An 18,247-nucleotide genomic window follows, 5' to 3' on the forward strand; every position below is an offset into this window, starting at 1 on the left:
CTGGACCTTTTGGGGAGAAAAACTTATTCCACTGCAAGCCTTCAGTTCCAGGTGGCGAATCATCAGGTCCTCTTGGGTAGATACAATTTTACTTTATGGGACTCCCTCCATGAGTTCAAAGAGTCCCTCTTGCAGAGTTTGGCTAAGAATTCGGCACCCTGGTGGACGAAGGCACCATAGTGGTTAGGTGCTCTCTCCAAATGGCGTGGGATGCGGCAGGCCTGGTGGCTAGACTGGTCGCAATGGTGGCTGTTATGAGGCGCAGCTCCTGGCTTTAGAGCACCGCCTCTTCCCACAAGATGCAGACCTCGATCCAGGACTGCCCATTCAATGGAATGGTCTCTTCTCTGAACAAACGAATGCAAGGCTGCATGGGTTGAAGGACACTCAGGCCACCCTTCACTCGCTGGGCATGCATACACTGCAGTTTGTATGGAAGCAGTTCTTGCCACCCCCCCACCGCCCAGGCCTTGGCAGCCTCGTCAGGGTCTGCTAGGAGAAGGGATAGAGACACAAGTTTTGTCATCTCCACCCTTTCTCCTGCCACTCACCCGCACAGCCCAGCCAACGAAGCATCCTGCAGGCCAGAAGCACTCATTTTGAAGGTGCACTCCAGAGCAACACCCCAGTCAATTCCCCAGATACACCCTGTCCTTTCCTTTGTCTTCGTCCCTACCATTCGGCCGGGGTGTGGGTCACCTTGGACCGCTGGATGCTGGACATCATAACTCAGGGCTATACCCTTCTTTCCAAAGCCTCATGCATCAGATGAGAGCGGACTACACATCCTGGACATCTGGAGGGCACTGGCCTTCTATATAGATAGAACAAGACTGTTCCATAAGTCAACGCAGTTGTTCGTTGCAGTGGCAGACAGAATGAAAGGTCGCCCAGTGTCTGCTCAGAGGATTTCATCCTGGACCACAGCCAACATCCGCTACTGCTATGAGCTGGCAAAAGTGCCTCCGCCAGTGATCATGATGGCATACTCGACTAGGACACAAGCGTCGTCAGTGGCTTTCCTGGCACAGGTAGCAATCCAAGAAATCTGTAGGGTCGCTACCTGGTTGTCTGTCCATACGTTCACGTCTCATTTTGTGCTTACACAGCAAGCTCAAGATGACACTGGCTTTGGCAGAGCAGTGCTGCAAGATACAAGACCATGAACTCTGAACCCATCTCCATTGATACTGCTTGTGAGCCATCTAGAATGGAATCGACATGAGCAAGCACTAGAAGAAGAAAAAAGTTACCCAGCTTTTCCGTAACTGTTCTTAGAGATGTGTTGCTCATGTCCATTCCATTACCCACCCTCCTGCCCCTCTATTGGAGTTGCCGGCAAGAAGGAACAGAGAGGGCGTAGGGCCGGCGGCGCCTGATATACCGACGCCTGAGCATGGCACTCAAGGGGGTGCCACAGCTGGTCCTACAGATACCGCTAAAGCAAAACTCTCCAACGACCATGTACATGGGCGCGTGCACATCTAGAATGGAATGGAAATGAGCAACACATCTCAAACAACAGTTATGAAAAAGGTGGGTGACCATTTTTTCAGGTGCAAATAACTATGTTGTATCATATTTTTTCTTTAAAAGAATAAAAACCTTGTAGACTTATGCAATAAAATCAGCCATCAAGTTAATCATTACTTTGCACCTTCCTTCCGCCCACTGAATAGTGTTAGACATTTGAGAAAGAATGTCTACACTATTGTAACAGCAATTGATTTTTTTAACTCTGTTTAAAAAAAAAAAAAAAGTATTCATCTAACTTTGTGTCAATTCTAATACAGAAGAGGGTTTTTACTGCTTCTGCAGATAGTGCTTGCTGGAGATCCAATGCAGTTAGGACCGGTAATAAAATCTTCACTTGCAATGGCTTATGGATTAAATATATCCATGCTGGAAAGACTAATGTCACGATCTCTGTATCAGCGAAATGAGGATACTTTTGGTGTTTATGGATCGTACAATCCTCTGTTGGTAAGTTAAACTGCAGTTTTCTTACTATTATTTAAAAAAAAAAAAAAAGGTGAACTGCCCTAAGAAAAAATGTGTGGATGGGAGAGCGGGGGTGTTTCACCTGTCTTATTCATTTATACATCAGAAAGCAACACCAAGTTTGGTCTTCTGTGGTTTTGTTGGAAGATTTCAAGTGTGTATTATGAGTTTTTTCTTGTTCCTTATTTATTAAAGATTTAACATGTCTACCCCTTCAAAGATGGCTTTTCCCCTCAACTATGTGTTTAGACAGTGAGTAATATAAATGTTAGGGGGAAAAAAAAACAAAATGCTTAACGTTGAGTTAAAATCCCTTCCCTTTCCCATTATCCACCTTTCAGGGCTTGTCTCAATGAATACTTAGTTGTGGCAAGCTGGGATGTAAATCCACCCCGCAGTAGCCTGCTGTGCACTGTGTGCATGTGAAACTGCTGCTGCTCACTAAAAGTTCTTCTTTGAATGATTGCACATTCCACTCATGTGCCAGCCCAGTGATCCCAAATAGTGATCACCATACACGCTCCCTTTTGTGCCTTGGCAAGGGACACATTAGGAGGGGTGCAATATCTGCCATTTGCTCAAGAAAAGAACACAGATTTCCAGAGACATGTGCCTGTTCAGTGCCTCATGGAGCATGTGATAAGGACTGCTTCAGTCCCAAGGCCCTTAAGCAAACACCCTGCCACCCTTGTGCGGACTGCTGCTGTGGTTGTCTCTGACAAACCTCTGGACTTGGAGAATCTTCTCCACGGAGAAAGAAGGGTTAGCTTTCCTCTCAGGGGCTTACCCAAAAGAGGGGACATGTCAGATCAAAACCCCTTGAAGTTGAAGAAATATCCTATTCAAAAAAGGACTTAGAACATCATTGGGACTCTTTAGGTACTCATGGTGGAACTGGGCCATTGACCCATGTCTCCCTGATACCATGGATATCTGTACTATGCCGTCAACTCCGGTACCGTCATCAGGACGGGCAGTGGATGCTGTTTCAGTACTGACAACCTTGCAAGCTTATGAGTCAGCAAAGGATTTGTTATGCATCTCCATCCCAGGCTCTCCTGTGAAGCAGGAATCTATTGCACTGGCATTGCTTTTCTTGTATCAGGCCCATCTGTCTTCTCAGCTCCTGTGCAGAGACTGTTAGCAGTATCCGTATCTGTTCAAGCTAATAAATATGGCAGGGATTCAGCATGTTTGTACCCTTTTAGGCATCGGTAAACAGCATGTCGGCACCAGTACATTCTTCAGCCCTGGTACCAGAATGATCGTCAGAGTTGAGTACTGATTTACAGTTGATATTGTGATACCAACTACAAGGTCTTTCTCTGCCCGGATTCATGATGCCAGCTGTTCTATGCCTTTCCACCGTTTCCAATGATAGGCAAGGTCCTTCAGAAGATAAAGGCAGACAGGTCGAGGGTCATACTCATAGCCCCGGATCGGGCCCACCAGTATTGGTACGGGACCCTCCTGCAACTGTTAACGCCCCCCCCCCAATGGAGGCTGCCGCTTTGCCCGGATCTCCTCTCCCAGGAGAGGGGATTACTCTTCCATCCCAACCTAGCCGCGCTTCACTTGACAGCATGGCTGCTCCATGGTTAAACGAGGAGGAGGGAAGGTGTTCGCAGGATGTCTGGCATATTCTGCTGTAGAGCAGAAAGCTGTCTATTCGACAGACCTACCTGGCCAAATGGTTTAGGTTTTCTAGGTGGGCGGGAGACCAGGGCGCTTCCCCGTCATCCGCATCCCTCCAACTTATTCTAGATTACCTCCTGTCCCTTAGGATCCAAGGCCTGGTTCCAGCCTCCGTCAGGGTACGCTTAGCGGCCATTTCAGCTTTTCACACTCAGTTTTTTCCCTTAAGATGACCTCCCGTTTCTTGAAGGGGTTGGACCGTACGTTCCTGTACACCAGGGCCCCGGTCCCGCAATGGGATCTGAACCTAGTGCTATCCCGCCTCATGGGCCCTCCCTTTGAGCCCCTGGCCACCTGTTCTTTGTCCCACCTCTTCTGGAAAGTGGCTTTCTTGGTGGCTATCACCTCAGCCCGTCAGGGCTCGGAGCTTAGGGTCCTGACCTCGGAACCCCCATATACAGTCTTCCATAAGGATAAGGTCCGGCTTCGCCCGCACCCGGCGTTTCTCCCCAAGGTGGTCTCCGCCTTCCATATGGAACAGGACATCTTCCTACCGGTACTCTGTCCTAAGCCCCATTCTTCCAGCGAAGTATGCCACCTACACACGCTAGACGTACGTAGGGCGCTGTCCTTTTATCTGGATCGGACCAGGCCGTTCAGGAAATCCTCGCAACTGTTCATTGCGTTGGCCGAGCATATGAGAGGGCAACCGGTCTTCATGCAGCGCCTTTCCCACTGGATCACCTCGTGCATAAGCACGTGTTATGACTTGGCAGGGGTTCCCCCGCCACCTATCGTAAAGGCCCATTCCACGAGAGCGCAAGCCTCGTCGGCCGCCTATGTAGCCCACGTCCCTATCCACGACATATGTAGGGCTGCCACGTGGTCCTCTGTCCACACCTTTTCCTCACACTATGCAATTATCTCCCAAGCACGGGATGACGCCGGGTTTGCTAGGGCGGTACTCCGTCCCGATAACCTTTAAACTCCTACCCACCTCTGTCAGATATAGCTTGGAGTCACCTACTGTGGAATACACAGGAGCAATCACTCGAAGAAGAAAGGACAGTTACCTGTTCTGTAACTGGCGTTCTTCGAGATGTGTTGCTCCTGTCTATTCCACACCCCACCCTCCTTCCCCTCTGTCGGAGTTGTCTGTCAAGAAGGAACTGAGTGTGGGGGGAGTGCTCACCTCCCCTGATAGCGCGATATAGAGGCTATATCTCCAGGGGTCACAGTGGTGCTCTCCCACTATGGGTTCTGCTAAGGGAAAAACTTCCGGCACCAGTACACATGGCGCGCATGCACACCTACTGTGGAATAGACAGGAGCAACACATCTTGAAGAACGCCAGTTACGGAACAGGTAACTGTCCTTTCCTTCTCTTGGGATTTTTCGCCCCATCTGCCACGTGGTCTGAGCTGCAAACTCAGCCGATGGGAGGAATCCGCTTGCATCTTTTGTCCTCTTATTGACCGTATGTAGGGAAATTCCAGTTGTAACGTCCCACAATAATCTATCTGGTATCGATGGACCCTTCCTTTGGGGGGGGGGGGTAATACCTTCTGTTGAAGATCAGGCCTTCACACTAATTAATGTATCTCTCCTGTCTGGTGATGTCCCCACTCACAGTACAACTGCTCAAATATTACCTTTACAATGTAGGATATAGATGTTATAAGTGAAGATTAATGCACATAGCTACTCACAAGCATTCAATAACCTCTAAATACCAAACACATACTTATAATTTTAATACCTGTTTTAACAATATTAACACATAGCTGGAATCAGTCTGGCTCATTTATGTAATTGTCAGTGTTCAATTGAGACGTGGGGACCTTGGCATGAGAGGTCACCTGATCTGCCAGTGTCACAGGGGCCCTACTCCATTCTGCAAATTCAATGGATTTTCTTTTCTAGAGAAATCTCAGACTATTCGCTAGTTGTACTTTATCTCTTAAGTCAGACCCCACTATCACAATCTAACCATAACTAAGGCTATTAGGCCATCTGGCCACAAGTACTTGTGTGACCCAACATGCCTTGCTTTGCCTGTGCATCCTTCGAGTGTGGCTGAACTCAGTTGTCTGTTGTCTGAAATTCCTCTGGGCATCTCCCCTGAATCTCTTTAGCCTTACAATATATAGCCTCATCAAATGTCAAAACACTGTAATCTTGGCCAAGTGTCCTAGACATCTTGTTGACGTTCTTCATTACAGTGAAAGCTGTATTCTTTTCAATAGCTGATGTTGGCAGCACTGGACAGTACCCAATAGATGTTACTGTTGGAATAGCAGGTAAAATAATCACATTATATTATGTAAGCGAATCATAAATTACACATATAGACAAAACAACAAGCAGAGAACATATTTAAAGTAAATTTGCGATCATGAAATTACTGTGGGATGAAATCTATGTATAATTATACACGTATTAAAGAAGAGTCATTACTTGGACTTTTTCAAGAAATCCATGAAGGCAATTTGACATGATTTACAAAAGCACCCATCATTCTCAATTACCACTGCATAATACAACACACCAACAAATCACTCTTGGGGATTAATCCCTTCATAAAAATGTGTTAACCATTTCTGCAGACGGATGCTACATATTTCAGTTTTAGGCAGGATTTTCCATTTGGACCCCCAGACTATAGCTTCTTTAATGGGCCGCCATTTGAGCCTATGGCCGCCTGTTCTTTGTCTCACCTGTATCAGAAGACATCCTGCCTCATTCCTATTACGTCAGCCAGAAGAGTGGGTGAGCGTCAGGGTCTCATAGCAGGACCTCTATATATGCTGTTTATCAAAGATCCAGGCAGCTTTGAGAGCACATCCAAAAATTTTAATGTATTTACCTATGTTTTTTTCTTGAAGCCACACTCAAATAGGGATGAGGATCATCTGCATACTTTATACGTAAGTATTAGCCGTCTCCCTGGAGAGGACTGAGCCTTTCAGACGATCTCCTCAGCTCTTTGTTTTGTGTGCTGACAGAGTAAGATGGCAAACAGTTTCAGCAGAAACATTTTCCTGACAGATTACTTCCTGTATCATTACAGTGTATTGAGATAGTGAATACCCCTCCTTCACAGAGACTGTCAGCCCATTAATGAGATCTCAATCTATCTCTAGCTTTTCTAACGGGTGTACCCATACTGGATGTTTGGAGAGCAGCTACTTGGTCCTCTGTGCATACCTTCACTCATCATTACACCATCACTACAATTGCAAGATCTGATACAAACGTTGGAAAAGCACGCACACTCACTCACTCACTCCCACCACCTGCCCAGGTCAACAATGGGAAGCCACACCTGGGCAGTACAGGACAGCTGCTCCTCTCACTGGTGTCATGGAGTGGGCAGCCATGGTGCTCCCCCGTCTCCTGGTGCCTGGGTCTACAGCTGCTCCTCAGCTCCCAGCCCCCTTTGCCTGCTCACACAGCCAGTAAGAGCAGCCTGGACGGGGGAATCTGGCTTCAGGGACAGCAGAGCCCTTCGGTAGCAGAGACAACAGGGCAGGTCTGGGGGGGCCCTCCCAGCACACAGTCCCTTGCTATCCCCTGCCTGCACACAGCTCCTAGCTACCTTTCTCCCTGCACCCTGAGCTACCTCTTGCCCATGCATAGCCCTTAGCTACCTCTCTCCCTGCACCATGAGCGCCTTTCATACTTTTTGAGCTGAGCATGCTCTTTGAGTTATAATTTTTGGTTGCGCCCCACACCCCCAACACAGACAGGCTGAGTGGCCTGCTGAGGTGAGTTGGGGTGAAGGGTGGTGCTCCCTTCCCGGAGCTGGCCCGAGCCCCGCCTGGCCCTGATCCCTAAAATAGAAAGTCAAACTATACCTATGCCCGAGTACACCATCCAGCAGCTGGAGCCCTGTGCCCCACAGGCCAGAATCCCAGAAACACACATGCACTGCACCACCACCACCACCCTGCAGCTGAAGTCCCGAGCCTCCCCGGGCCCTGGAGTTTTTATAGTATGTTGCAGGGGCTCAAAAAGAAAAAGGGTTGAGAACCCCTGCACTAGTGAACTGTTAGTGTATGGCATCAGGGTCCACATGGACACTTAATGCGCATTAGGCTAGTGCAGGTCAGATCTACATCCTATCTTGCTGCAAACTAAGTATTCATGTAGACAAGCCTTCAGTCTTCTGTGATTTCATAACTCCAGTAGTTCCTCAGTCCTCCATAAAACTCCAAAGATAAACAGGACTTGCTTTTTTAGTAGAAAAAGCAACTCAGAAACCCTACCCCAGTATTTAATATTAATAAAAACAAATGTAAGAAAAATGTTCAGACATTCATCTATCCATAAAGATGCCCCACAGGCACAATTGCCCCACCTCCCAATTTTAGGCCACCTTTTAACATAGAAAGTATAAATCTGTGAATCTTTCCACATAAAAGGTGGAAAGATAATATTGCAGCAGCAGAAAATGAGCTTTTATAGAATTGCTGGAAAGAAGTGATTCTCTGTTATATTGTCTACTGTATAACAAAACTGTAAAACTACTTCATTCACCACAGAGCTAAAACAAAAAAACTCTAATAGCATGTTCAATGGAAACAGCAGGAGAACTTAAACTGATTATGATTACTGGAATTGGAATTCGCTCAGATGTTCAAGCTAGCACCTTTCTTTTTCCAAAAAGGCAAAGAATAGTTAAGTAACACAAGTGATCTGAGCCTGTGGTACGTTTTGCCCAAAGTAGCACGGTGTCCACTGATGTCATTCTGAAGCATTGGTTGTACTGATTCACTTGAAAGAAAAATATTTAATAAATCACCAGTACCGCTTCCTGCAGCAGTTATCCCCATCCAAGAGGCTGAACTAGCCCAGCCTTACTTAACCTGAGATCACACAGGGTCACAGCGGATAATAATAGCCACAGAGAAGAGAGGAAGGGCAAGAAGATGGCGTTTAGCATTCTTTTTTAGGCTTTTGGCTGTATAATTGTATGCACGTAAAATGAGCTTGTCCCCTTTTCTTTCTTCAGTAGCAAGGTTAAAAATCCCATAATTGGTTCCCTTTCATTAAGATTTATTTTAGCTGAGTGCTGAGTCTAAATATTATGGAGTCTACTGGGAATTACATTATAGCATTTGGGAAGAAAGAAGTATTTAATAAAAAACAGTTTTTAAAAAAAAAACTACAGTAGATCTTGTCATAGAACTTTTACTACAAAAAAATCAGTTCTATTCTTCTTTAAGCACAAGAGATCCATGAGTTTGTATAGTCTGCACTAGAGCAGCCAAGAATTGCTGCTGTGCTATGGAGATGAATTAGTGTTGTTTATGTTACTGTAGTACCTAGGAGCCTTCGTCATAGACCCCATTTATCAAGGTGCAGTGCAAAAAAAACAGATCCCTGCCCTCATAAGCTTATAATCTGAGAATAAGATGAGACAGATAGATGTAGCTAGATGGGGGAGTACAAGGAATTAGTGTGATAGGCAGTGATCTCTGCACATGAGCAGCCTAACCATTGTCAAGTTTTCTATAGGCAGGGCAGCAAAGCAGCATTTTGAGGAGGGATTTAAAGGGTTGATGATGAGGTAGTTTTTGCAGATATTTACAGGGGAGGAGCCTTCCAAGCCTGAGGGACAGCACGTGAGAAAGCATGAAGGTGGTTGTTTGAAAATTTAACAAGTGAGTGATGGAGACTGGCTCCAATTATGGGCCAATTGGGAATGTGTCAGCTTGATCGGGAATGAGAGATGATAGATAAGATGGGGTTTGACTGTGAAGGTCCTTGAAAATGAAGACAAGAAACTTATTTTTGATTCAGTAGAGAAGAAGAAGCCAGTGGAGGGGTGCAAAAGAAAGCGATGGTCTAGGAAAATGATCTTAGCAGCAGCATTCTTAATGGATAAGAATCTTAATGCAGTAATCAAGATTTAAGATGATGAGAGATTGGATAAGAGTTCTGGCTGTGTAGATAGATAGGCAAGTCCTTCTCTTAGATAAGATATAGACACAATCTGTGAGGACCTAGAGAAAGGGCAGAGTAAAAAATGATACAGTTATTGGTGTGAGTGAGAGGATGGTGGAGTTGTCTACAATGATTGAGAGAGGAGGTAATGGTGAGGGCTTAGGATGGATTATTAGAAGCTGTTTTTAGCCATATTCAACTTCAGCTGGCAGCTACACCTCCACAAGGAGATGTCACAGAGAGAGGTTGATATTTTAATATGAATAGAAGAAGACGGGTCTGGAGTAGACACATAAATCGGTGAGTTGTCTTCCTAGAGATGTTAGCTGAATTTGTGTCTGTGGATGAGATTACTCAGAGATAAATTGTAGAAGAAGAAAAGGGGACCAAGGACAGAGCTTTGTGGAACCGACACAGAAAGTTGGAGGGAAGATGAGAGGATTCCTGAAGAACACGCTGAAAGAACAATTAGAGGTAGGAGGAGGACTAAGAGAAGATAGTCACGGAAGACAATATTTCAGGAAGAAGAGTGTGGTAGATAATATCAAATGGGGCTGATGGGCCAAAGGGCATGAAAATGTAGTATTGGTCCTGAGCTTTAGCTAGGAAGAGGTCATTAGAGGTTTTAGCAGGAGTGGTTTCAGTGGTGTGAAAGAGGCATAAGCTGGATTGGAACAGGGTCTAGGATGCAGCTGAAGTAGAGGAACTCCAGACAGTGACTGTAGATAGCACATTCAACGAACTTAGAGACAAAAGGGAGATGGGTAGTTGGAGAGACAAATGGGTTTAAGAGGGTTTTTTTAAAGAAGGGAGAGACTTAAGTATGCTTGTATTGTCAGGAAAAAGAGTTAGATGTGAGGGAGAGGGATTAAGGAAAAGAGTGAGGGGATGAGAGTAGGTGTGGAGGAGATCAGGTGATGGGATGGGGTCACTGGGGCAAGTGAAGGGATTAGAGGAAAAGCGCAGACAATAAACTTCTCTGTCTGTGCTGGGAGAAAGACAAGAATTGCAGGATGTAATGGTATGTGGGCAGTTTCATTTCATGAACTTTGAGTTTTCTTCCTTGCAGGTTACAAAGCTTTTGAAGAATTACAGATCACATTCTACACTGCTTACGTTGCCATCTAAACTGTTTTATCATAAAGAGCTGGAAGTTTGTGCAGACCCTTCAGTAGTAACTTCTTTGTTGGGCTGGGAAAAATTACCGAGGAAGGGGTTTCCACTAATTTTTCATGGCATGAGGGTACGTAAAATATTCTTACTAAAATGGGGTTGGGGAATTAAGGAAGATTTGATAGGTGGGAAACTCTTCTCTAGTAACATAAATTTCATGTGCTTGGAAGTGCAGTAATTGGAGAAGGACTTGTTTGTTTTTCCTCAATCTAATTCTAGACCATGTAGATACATTTAATCAAATTAGCCAACACTGCTGTATAACACTCCTTTCCAAACCAACTCCTAAGTATTAAGAAGATAATCAGCAGGTATTCATCACTAAATTTGCAACAACCCTAAATATATGGTCTTTATTGTCTTCTCTCCTAATGCAGGGCAGTGAAACACGTGAAGGACACAACCCCTCTTGGTTTAATCCTACAGAAGCAGTTCAAGTAATGCGTTATTGTTGCCTTCTTGCGAAACACATTAACAATGCAGTGTCGGTGACTGATATTGGGGTGATTACACCGTATCGTAAACAGGTCTGATTTGGATGCTTATAAATGATAAGTTTCTGTATTTAAACTCATATTTTTGATTCACTACTAGTGCTGTTTATTGCAAGAAAATATTGCTAACTTTGGACTACTTTTCTAGCCGCATTATGTATTGTACTGTCAATCATATTTAATATTTCTATTAAACTATCAGATAAAAAGCTAGCAATAATGAAAAAAGACACATTCTGCTCCTCTTCCTCTCATTAAAGTCCCCAGATCCATCACAGTTGGTCTTCTGCCTACTTACAGAAGCAGTTGAGAAAACTGTGGAGAGACTGGATAGTAACTCAATTCACACCAAGAAATTTTGTAATGTTGAAATTCTTGAGAGCTATATTAATGTGATGAAAAGGCCAAGAAGTGTGAACTAATTTGAAACTGAAAAAGTATCAGATGCAGGTTAAAATGTTGAGATTCACTTTGTCCATAGACAAATAATCACACCTAAACTGTGTTATTGGGTACTTTACCTATTAGGTTGGCAACAGGTATGACACTCCCCCATGTTAACTTTGTACTTTATCTAGAAGCTCTTGTTAATCATTCCCAGTTAGAACATTTGCTCTCAATCCAGATGCAAATACTTTGAGAGGTATACAATTTTGTACATTAGGTCCTATTTTTGATACACTTTGTATGAAAGATACTAGTTATTTCATCTAAAAACAAATTCCTTCAAATATTTTTGTTTTATAGGTAGAAAAAATTAGATTTCTTCTGCGAAATGTTGATTTGATGGATATTAAAGTTGGTTCTGTAGAGGAGTTTCAAGGGCAGGAGTACTTGGTGATCATCATATCGACAGTATGTAAAAATGCAATTTTTTTTTATACAACAGTAATCCCCATTTTAAAAGGCAACATATTTTTTATCTACCACTTATGTATCACAGCACCTAAGATACTACTTCCTTTTCTAAGTACAAGCAAATACTGTAGTATGTCAGATATTATTTTGTAGTAGTTGGTAAATATTTACGTTTATATTGTAACAATTATCTCTTCCATTTTAGTCACAAGGTTTATTTTATACAAGGGTATGACTTTACTTCAAACTTAGAATGCATTTAAACATAAATCGGGGTATTGAATATTGTGTAGATTTAAGCTAGTAACTATAGAGGAGAACACTTTTAATCACTATGATAATGAACCTGTCTACAGGTGAAAGTTAACATTCAGCCCACTTCTTAATGAGAATCACTGCCTTATTTGATACCTTTGCTGGTAGTCTCTCTAAAAGCACCAACACCAAACATGGATGGAGACTGAACTATCTTATCATCTCGTAAATTTGTAGGCTTGGCAGAATTTGATTTTTATTTATATAGTTTTGATGGATAATCTGTTTATTTTTAAGCATTTTTTTAAATTTTTATTAACTTTAAATTTCAGAGTTGCAGAAAATTATGAGGGGGTCAGCCAATTAATGACAGTAGATTTTGAGATTCAAAAAGTTAAAGCCTCGTAACCATTAAAACCAAATTTCAGTATCGTATGTCAAAATATACAAACTAAATAGCCTTAAATCAAACTCTAATTTCTCAAGCAGCATTTTTCTTGCTTTACCGATCTGTGAATTTCTATTATCAATGGAAATACTTTTTCACTGGTTTCTGTATGGTGAAATTGACATTTATCAACATTTACAGATAAAAATCTAATGCTTCCAAGCCATATTACTTGTATTGTGATAGTACTTATCTCGATCTTAGCTCCATTACCATAGTATGAGTGCCTCACAGTCTTTAACTTAGGGTATGTCTACACTACGAGAGTAGTTCGATTTTACTTAAATCGAATTTTTGGAATCGATATTGCAAGTCGAACGTGTGTGTCCACACTAAGGACAGTAATTCGACTTTGTGAGTCCACAGTAACGGGGAAAGCGTTGACATTGGAAGCGGTGCACTGTGGGCAGCTATCCCACAGTTCCCGCAGTCCCCGCTGCCCATTGGAATTCTGGGTGGAGCCGCAAATGCCTTCTGGGTAAAAAAAATGTCTCGAGGGTGCTTTTGGGTAACTGTCGTCATCCGTTCATCACTCCCGCCCTCCCTCCCTGAAAGCGCCAGCGGGAAATCAGTTCGCGCACTTTTCTAGTCAGTGACAGCGCGGACGCCACAGCACTGCGAGCATGGAGCCCGCTGCGACCATCGCTGCAGTTGTGGCCGCTCTCAACGCCTCGCAGCTCATCATCCACCTTTCCCTGAGGCAGATGCAGATAAGTCAGGCGAGGAGGCTACGGCACCGCGGTGAGGGCCTGAAGTCTGAGAGTAGCACAGACCTCTCAGAAAGCACGGGACCCAGCACCGAGGACATCACGGTGGCAATGGGTCATGTTGATGCCGTGGAATGGCGATTCTGGGCCCGGGAAACAAGCACTGAGTGGTGGGACCGCATAGTGCTGCAGGTCTGGGATGAATCCCAGTGGCTGCGAATCTTTCGCATGCGGAAGGGAACTTTCCTTGAACTTTGTGAGTTGCTGTCTCTGAAGCGCAAGGACACCCGGATGCGAGCAGCCCTGACTGTCCAGAAGCGAGTGGCCATAGCCCTCTGGAAGCTCGCAACGCCAGACAGCTACCGGTCAGTCGCGAACCACTTTGGCGTGGGCAAATCTACCACGGGGGTTGTTGTGATGCAAGTAGCCAAGGCAATCGTTGATGTACTGCTGTCAAAGGTAGTGACCCTGGGAAATGTGGAGGCGATCATAGATGGCTTCACAGCGATGGGATTCCCAAACTGCAGTGGGGCCATAGATGGAACTCACATCCCTATCCTGGCACCGGACCACCAGGCCAGCCAGTACATTAACAGAAAGGGGTACTTTTCCATGGTGCTGCAAGCACTGGTGGACCACAGGGGACGTTTTACGAACATCTACGTCGGATGGCCAGGCAAGGTTCATGACGCTCGTGTTTTCAGGAACTCTGGTCTGTTTAGACGGCTGCAGCAAGGTATTTACTTCCCGGACCACAAAATAACTGTTGGGGATGTGGAGATGCCTATAGTCATCCTCGGGGACCCAGCCTACCCGCTAATGCCCTGGCTCATGAAGCCCTATACTGGCGCACTGGACAGTGAAAAAGAACTCTTCAACTACCGGCTGAGCAAGTGCAGAATGGTGGTGGAGTGTGCTTTTGGCCGTCTCAAGGGGAGATGGAGAAGCTTACTGACTCGCTGTGATCTCAGCGAAACCAATATCCCCATTGTTATAGCAGCTTGCTGTGTGCTCCACAATCTCTGTGAGAGCAAGGGGGAGACCTTTATGGCGGGGTGGGAGGTTGAGGCAAATAGCCTGGCTTCTGATTATGCCCAGCCAGACAGCCGGGCGATTAGAAGAGACTAGTGGGACGCGCTGTGCATCCGGGAGGCTTTGAAAGCTAGGTTCCTGACTGAGCAGGGTAACCTGTGATTTTTAAGTTAGTGTACAGAGAAGCTGAACCTGCCCCCGTTTCTTTACCCAGTTAATGTTGACTATCCTCTCCAGTTACATACCCCCTTCACCCCCTTCCAGCACACGTTTAGAAATAAAATCACTTCTACTTTGTTAATGAACACCGTTGTCTTTATTACTGTTTTCGCGGGAATGTTTTAAAACTGGGACGTAGATTGTGGTGGGGAGCGGGTGTAGTGTACTGATGCAAATGAAGCTTCTAAACTCCAGGATTGACAGGCTCCGCTGTGGTGGACTGGTTGTTTCAACGGAGCCTGTCACTCCTCGGGACTGTGTGTATGGGGGGGCGCGATGTGACTTTGTGGCGGGGGGAGGACGGTTACAGATCCCCTGCTGCGTGGCTCTATGATCCAGGATAAGGACCGCCGCTTAAGATCTGTAACTGCCCTTCCCCACCACAGAACATGAAAACCACCTCCCAGACTGACCAGGGCAACTAGTCACTGCACTGTGTATGTGCCCTGCTGCTGGACCTGCCCCCGCCTATGTACCCTGCCAAAGGTGACTGTCCTGTCCAATTACCAACCGCTTCCCCCCCTCCTCCAAAAGAACATGATGGAAATAGTAATTAACAGAAACGTATTTTTTATTATCAACTACACATGGAACTGGGAGGTGAAACTTTGACGGGGGCTTGTGTGAGGCGGGAAGGAAAGAACTTGTCAAATTTTGGGGAATGAGAGCCTTCTACTACTAGAGCTCTCTGCAGGGGTGGAGTGAGAGTTAGCACGGACTCTGCCGCCCCTCCTTCTTTGCACTTTCGGTGAGGGGGGTATGGGACTTGGTGGCGGGGGAGGGCGGTTAGAGAGAGACTGCAGCGGGGCTCTGTCCTCCTGCCTCCGGTCCTGCAGAACATCCACAAGGCGCCGGAGCGTGTCCGTTTGCTCCCTCAGTAGTCCAAGCAGCGTTTGAGTCGCCTGCTGGTCTTCCTGCCGCCACCTGTCCTCCCGATCCATGTTTGCTTGGTGCATTTGGAACAAGTTCTCCCGCCACTGGATCTGCTGTGCTGCCTGGGCTCGGGAGCAGGCCATAAGCTCCGAGAACATGTCCTCCCGTGTCCTCTTCTTCCTACGCCTAATCTGCGCTAGCCTCTGGGAGTGTGATGCCAGGCTAGGTTGTGAGACAGTCGCAGATGTGGCTGTGGGAATGGGAAAAAGGGAGTGAATTCCTCAGAAAGATAAATGTAGTTGTGAACAAAGAACATAGTCTTTCTCTGTGAACAAGACCATGCACAGCACCTATCACATGCGCACTCAGCACAAGGTCGAATTCTCGGCCTTCGCATTCAGTGCCTGGGGTCTTGCACAGCAGATTTGAGAAGCGGGGCAGGACACCGGAATTTCTGTAGCAGGCAGACATGGTAAGCCGTAGACTTGTGGCAGCTTAAAACTTTAATATTAGCACTGGCCTCATTTCACATTGAAAGCAATGTCAGTCCCTGCTGCCAGCAATCCGGCAAGCAGGAACTCTGCCCCTGTCCCACCCCCTCATGGCTGTCCCCGGGAAAGATCCCTGTATGCTGCCCCTCTCACGCCTACACCACGTGGCTGCAAACCAGCGGTTACAGTTCAGTAAAGGAACGGGCAAGCAGTCCCAACACTAACATTCCCCTACCTAATTCAAAGCAGGTCACCATGAGCGACATCACCCTGATGAGGATCTCAGACAGTGAGAAGGAAAGAATGCTTCAGGAAAGCCTCCAAAGACCAGGGCCGTATGCCGCCCTGCTGTGCAGGGCAATGATCCCTGAGTACTTGCTTGTCTCGTGGCGCGGAAACGTTTCCTACTACGGAGGACCCAATAAGGCCGCTCTCCCCAGGAACCTGATGCAAAGGCTTTCCAATTACCTCCAGGAGAGCTTCCTCGAGATGTCCCAGGAGGATTTCTGCTCTATCCCCGGACATATAGACCGCATTTTACTGTAGCTGCACTGGCAGGGACTAAACAGTAGAGCGGCTTGGGCAGAACAATCATGCTAAACCGGACATTGTTAGATTTTTTTTTCAATAGTTGCACTGCCCAGGACTGAAACGTTAAGCGCCTAGGGCAAACTAATCATGAGAAACCCATTTTTGTTGTTCTTAATATTCCTGTTCTGTTAAAAATAAATGTTTAGATGTTTAAAACACTTACTGGCTGATCCTTCCCCAGATTCTGTGTCCGGGTTAACGGCTGGGGACGGTTGGTAGGGGATCTCTGTAAGGGTGATGAAGAGATCCTGGCTGTCGGGGAAATCAGCGTTGTAAGCGCTGTCGACTGCCTTGTCCTCCTCATCTCCTTCCTCCTCTTCCCCGTCCGCTAACATGTCCGAGGAACCGGCCGTGGACAATATCCCGTCCACGGTCAGTGGTGGGGTAGTGGTGGCGGCCGCACCTAGGATGGAATGCAGTGCCTCGTAGAAACGGGATGTCTGGGGATGGGATCCGGAGCGTCCGTTTGCCTCTTTGGTCTTCTGGTAGCCTTGTCTCAGCTCCTTGATTTTCACGCGGCACTGCGTTGCATCCCGGCTGTATCCTCTCTCTGACATGTCTTTTTAGAGATCTTCTCGTAGATCTTTGCATTCCGTTTCTTGGAGCGCAGCTCGGAAAGCACGGACTCATCGCCCCACACAGCGATCAGATCCAAGACTTCCCGATCAGTCCATGCTGGGGCCCTCTTTCTATTCTGAGATTGCACGGCCATCACTGCTGGAGAGCTCTGCATCGTTGCCAGTGCTGCTGAGCTCGCCACGATGTCCAGACAGGAAATGAGATTCAAACTGCCCAGAGAGGAAAAGGAATTCAAATTTTCCCGGGGCTTTTCCTGTGTGGCTGGTCAGAGCATCCGAGCTCAGACTGCTGTCCAGAGCGTCAACAGAGTGGTGCACTCTGGGATAGCTCCCGGAGCTATTAGCGTCGATTTCCATCCACACCTAGCCTAATTCGACATGGCCATGTCGAATTTAGCGCTACTCCCCTCGTCGGGGAGGAGTACAGAAGTCGAATTAAAGAGACCTCTATGTCGAACTAAATAGCTTCGCGGTGTGGACGGGTGCAGGTTAATTCGATGTAACGGCGCTAACTTCGACATAAACGCCTAGTGTAGACCAGGCCTTATTTATCCTCACAACACACCTGTGAGGATACTGAGGTACAGAGATAAGTGACTTGCCCTGAGTTGCATAGAAAGTCTGGTAGAGCAGGTATTGCTAGCTCTTGAGTTCCATGCTAGCACCCTAACCATGACGTCCCATTGAGCTTGGGTGCATGCGTGCGCACACACAAGTGAAAATGGTCTCTGCCCCAAAGAGTTCCTAATCTAAATAGGAGACAATAGGTGGATATAACATACAGGGAGAGTACAAGGGAACAATGTGAAGTGTAATAAGTTGTGGTCCCAGAGTACCAGTTGTCTGTAGAAGATGGTCCCTCCATTTAGGTTTGAGGCATGTCTGGGCATTGTAAGAAAGCGTGCAATACTATTCCATATACAAATACTATAGCTTAGTCTGT

General features: G+C 46.1%; 1 protein-coding gene across 1 annotated transcript in view; it reads left to right on the forward strand.

The window, feature by feature from the left end:
* Positions 1-18,247, forward strand: part of MOV10L1 (Mov10 like RISC complex RNA helicase 1) — an 82,008-nt gene that overhangs the window by 54,601 nt on the left and 9,160 nt on the right. The window contains exons 21-24 of the mRNA XM_054016281.1: positions 1,819-1,983; positions 10,655-10,828; positions 11,136-11,285; positions 12,000-12,107. Coding sequence (XP_053872256.1) covers positions 1,819-1,983; positions 10,655-10,828; positions 11,136-11,285; positions 12,000-12,107 — 597 coding nt within the window. The remainder of the gene's footprint in view (positions 1-1,818; positions 1,984-10,654; positions 10,829-11,135; positions 11,286-11,999; positions 12,108-18,247) is intronic.

This window comes from Malaclemys terrapin, chromosome 1 (assembly GCF_027887155.1).
Source record: "Malaclemys terrapin pileata isolate rMalTer1 chromosome 1, rMalTer1.hap1, whole genome shotgun sequence".
Taxonomy (NCBI): domain Eukaryota; kingdom Metazoa; phylum Chordata; order Testudines; family Emydidae; genus Malaclemys; species Malaclemys terrapin.